General features: G+C 63.5%; 2 protein-coding genes across 2 annotated transcripts; one reads left to right on the top strand and one right to left on the bottom strand.

The window, feature by feature from the left end:
• Arf4-2 (Arf4, ADP-ribosylation factor fused with the 2OG-Fe(II) oxygenase superfamily domain) lies at nucleotides 1-1,033 on the bottom strand (the record flags this gene model as incomplete). Its single annotated transcript, XM_005783811.2, has 1 exon — nucleotides 1-1,033. A coding segment is annotated over one exon (1,033 nt), but the record flags the coding sequence as incomplete, so codon positions are not given.
• A 1,214-nt stretch (nucleotides 1,034-2,247) lies between these two features.
• Nucleotides 2,248-3,735, top strand: EMIHUDRAFT_253533 (hypothetical protein; the record flags this gene model as incomplete). The annotated part of the gene is made up of 3 exons (XM_005783810.1): nucleotides 2,248-3,308; nucleotides 3,378-3,498; nucleotides 3,655-3,735. The coding sequence occupies 3 exons, from the start codon at nucleotides 2,248-2,250 to the stop codon at nucleotides 3,733-3,735; spliced, it is 1,263 nt and encodes a 420-aa protein (XP_005783867.1).
• Between the last annotated feature and the right edge of the window lie 547 nt (nucleotides 3,736-4,282).

Below are 4,282 nucleotides of genomic sequence, written 5' to 3'. Positions count from 1 at the left end.
TCACAATCTCGCCCAGCTTGAGCTGGTAAAGAATGGTGGTCTTGCCGGCGGCGTCGAGGCCCACCATGACGATGCGCACGTCGTTCTTCTTCCCCAACAGCTTGCCGACGACCTTGGAGAAGGAGAGAGCCCCGGTGCCGAGCTTCTCTAACGTGGCAAGTGGGCGGAGCCGCCGGGCAAGCTCTTGCACCACCCCGCGAGCGCCGCACAGAGCGAGCGGCGCCGCACAGAACAGGCGGCTGCAGCTCGCTTGTTCGTGCCAGGGGAGAAGCTTTGATGTCTCCTCCAGCGCGGCCTTTGTCGCCTCCTGCGCGGCCTTTGCGTCGGACCCGTGCAGGCGCACCTCAAAGACCATCGAGATCCGTGCCGTCGAGGGCTGCACGACGCGGTGCGTGCAGGCGGGAATGCGGCCGCCGGTGAGCGTCGAGAGAGCGCGGCCCGCGAGCACAACGCACTCATTCGGTTGTAGCGCCAGCCTGTGCCACTCGCCGTCGCGGCCTTGGACCTCGAGCGCACTGACGCCGTTGTCCGCAACCACGGTGACCATCCCCGGGTCCTGGTGTGCGGGGCAGGGCAGGTGGGTGCAGTCACCCTCGACCGTGCCGCCCGAGCCCGGTCGCTGCACGAGCACCCACTCCGAGCAGTCCTCGTTGCCGTCATCCTCCGGCACCCAGTCGTTTGCGGCCGGCATCGACGCTTCGTACCAGAAGACGTCGAGGAGCCTCGCGTCGTCGGTGTACGGCATGTCGAGGGCGCGGGTGGCGTTGCTCGCGACGAGGCCAAGTACGTCGCACGCCTGTGCCAGCCACTCGGCGTCGGGTCGCTGGCCGTTGACGATGAGCCGTAGCTGTGCGCGCTCTCCCTGGTAGTGCTCGAAGGAGGCGGCGTCCTCGAGCGCAGCCTGCGCGGCGCCCACTTGGCTCGCGCCCTGCATCGCCGAGCGCAACGTCGCTGCGGAGCCGGCGTCGAGGGCGATGATCACGTATCCGTGCGCCTCGAGCGAGGAGGCGACGGCTCCCACAGGGCGCGGCATCGTTTTAAGTGGCGCACGATGACGCCAGTTGCCGGAGGACGCGTCCCTGGGTGATTGATGAGACACGCCTAAAAAAGCTTGCCGGGACTCCAAGCAAGCCCATACGAAATGCACGCTCAAACAAACGACAATCGCGCGCTCAGGCGGTCCTGGGGAGCCGGAGCAGACGGCATCGGCCGCCGAGGGAACGATGGGAAGAGGCACGAGGAGGGCGGCGACCTCGACGCCTCGAAATATTTCGATCTCCGGACGCGAAGCAAAGCTCATGGTTGACGGGAGCCCGGCAGAGCTCGCGCACAACATCACCGCAGTGCTTGAGCGCGGTCAGTGCCTTTGGACGCGGCTTCGCTCGCTGCACGAGCCACGACCAGCACAAGGCAGCAGTGTACGAGAAAGACGGCGGGGCGCTCGCAGCCACTGGCTCTGCTGCCGATAACGAAGGCCCTGTCTCACTCTTACAGGATATGCTCAGGTCGGGAAACTTGAGGGGCGCCTTTCTTTGAAGTCGTCGCCGAAGCCTCTGTGGTGCGGTGGGTGCGCGAATTGAGGCATTGGTGCCGATTCTGGTCCTGCGCGACGCAACTAGAATTCTTTTTCGCACTTGTGTTAGTGCCAGTGCGCGCCAGTCCCGTGCCCAAAAAGAAAGAAAGAAAGAAAACAGACAACCCAAGGGAGGGATGGGAGGACGGCACGCCGCCACCACACAGGGATTTTAAGGAGAGGAGTCCAAATAAATAAATAAATAGAGCACGCATCTCCAGGGAGAGATGGGCGACGGAGAGAAGTCCATATAAAAACAAAATAAATAAAACGGACACACCAAACAAGGGGTGGGAGAAGGACAGGGTCCCCACCTGCGCGAGCAGGATCTTGTAAGGACGATCAGGGACACAGGGGAACGGGAGTGGGGAGCGCATCGCGACACGGAGGGGGGCTGGGGAGGAGTCCAGAAAGAAAAAAGAAAGAAAACGGACACGCCAAGGGAGGGATGGATGAGAGGACGGCACGCCGCCACCACACAGGGATTTTAAGGAGAGGGGTGTGGTGCGCTAGCCGTCGCCCAGGCAGGGGTGCCTGGGCCGCTGTGGAGCGATGTGGTCAGGGGAACGACGAGACACAAATGGGACAAGCGTCAGCGGATCAAGGATCAGCACGGCGAGCGTGAGATACAATTCGCCGACGTGGATGATCACAACGTGGTGACAAAGACCGTCATGGGAGCGCGGGTGCGGCAGCAGGCGGGGGTGCCACACGGAGCGCACCACGAGAGGATCATGCGGGGAGAGGCGGGGAGAGAGACCCCGGGCGCCGCCACGAGGAGCGAACTCAGGGGCTGCCTCGTATGTAAGGCCGCGAGGGACGCGGCGAGGAGGGCGGCACTAAAGCGGGACCCGCTGTGCCCGATCGTGCGGAAAGCCGCGCAGCAATGGACCGAGGAAGATGAGAACCCGCCTAGAGCGACAATGGCGCACTTGCTTAGCGGCGCCTGTCCGGGGAATAGGGAGCAGGCCAGATGGTTCCTCAGAGTAGCGCGAGCGCAGACGGGGACGGCGATCAGCAAAGTAGCGCAGGCGGCACCCGACTCCAAGGATACGCTGAAGACGCTGAGAATAGCGCATGTCGCTGCGCTGAAGGGCTCACGCTATAGGGTGCTGGATGAGGATGGGTACGATGCACTAGCACCAGCCGTCGGGGGGGTGTTGCCGGCGCTGGTAGATGATCTCTCGGAGAAGAGCCGGAGGGACCTTGGCGCCGGGGTCACGAGGAACTTGCAAGTCGTGGCCGAGGCGGCGACGGGAGCGGTGCAGAGGTGGATCCAGCTCAATGATGAGGCTACGGCGCGCATAATGAAGAGAGAGGAACACATCGAGTGGCTGAGGAAGCTCTTCGCTGGGTGGAAGGAGGCCCGGCCAGCCTTGAGGGAGTCGCGGAGGAGGAGGGATAATGGAGGCAACGTGCAGACAGGCCAGCAGCCAGTGGGACGAACGAGGGCCGCGACGGCGGCTCAAGCGGGAGGGAGCGGAGACGGTGGGCAGAGAGCGAAGTGGGTGAGACTGATGATGCTCCTTCGACTTAGGGAGCGGTACAGATGCTGGGCGGGCTTCAGGCTGGTGCTCACGCGAACAGGAATCGACGCGATGTACAAAGCATACAAGAAGGGGAGAGGGAAGAGGAGAGACGCCGGTGAGGACGAAGCAGAAACTAGCGCAGACGAGGGCAGGGCAGACCCGGGGACTGGGGAGCCGGAGCAGACGGCATCGGCCGCCGAGGGAACGTTGGGAAGAGGCACGAGGAGGGCGGCGACCTCGACCGACTATGGAGGACCCGTCGCCAGACGACGCAGGGCAGAAGACGGTGAGGCGGAGCAGACGCGCAGGGCGAGACGAGGGAGGGAGCAGGACTTTGCGGAGATCAGCAGGAGGATGTACGAAGAGATTAGGAGCAGCAGGGACCCGAGGGACCATGTGGAAGACGGCTAGTGCTAGCCCCCCATCGGGAGGACGACCCCGGCTAGTCGCCGACCACACCCACAAAGAACCCTGCACAAAGATCGCAAGGGCGGGGGCCTGTTCCTTTTTACCCATCTCACAGTAGAGAGGTGTCCGTTTTTATTTATTTAGGAGTCCAGTGTGCGGCGAAAATTCTTTTTCGGGGAACCAAAGTCGGCGCTGAGTCGGCGTGAGATGTGGTTCCCGTGGTGACGACCCACGACACCGCCGAGCCAGCTGCGTGCGAGGATCAAGCAGCGCGCCTTGCAAGCGACTCTCACCGCCCACTGCTGGCATGGCCAACGACGATGGAGCGCGCGCCCGACCCAGCGCATACGATCTCTTCCTGCGACGCGCTGTCCTTTGCCTCAACGTTCCTTTCGCCATCCTCTCTCTCTGCTTCCTCGTGCTGATTGCCGCCAACATCACGACAGAGCTGGTCCTGACCTCGTGCATCATTGGCGACAATGTCTCGGCGAACCTCGACGACCCAGAATGCGTGGATGAACTCCAGACGCTGGCGACTTGGCGGGAGCTCTACCTCCAGGTCGACCTCGGCTTCCTATGCGCCTTCATCGTGGAGATCGCTCTCGCGCTGGCCGTGCAGGGCCCGCGCCAGTTTCTGTGCGGCAAGCAGCACCGCCGCATGGACGACCGCGAACCATCGCTGCGGCGGCTGCTCACGATCCGCGGCCCGCGCGACCTCGAGGCAGAGGGCGTGGCGCTGCGAGTCATCGACGCGTTCGCGGTGCTCATCTCC

Source organism: Emiliania huxleyi (assembly GCF_000372725.1).
Source record: "Emiliania huxleyi CCMP1516 chromosome Unknown EMIHUscaffold_1760, whole genome shotgun sequence".
Classification (NCBI taxonomy): Eukaryota; Haptophyta; order Isochrysidales; family Noelaerhabdaceae; genus Emiliania; species Emiliania huxleyi.
This window is presented reverse-complemented; position numbering and strand designations above follow the sequence as displayed.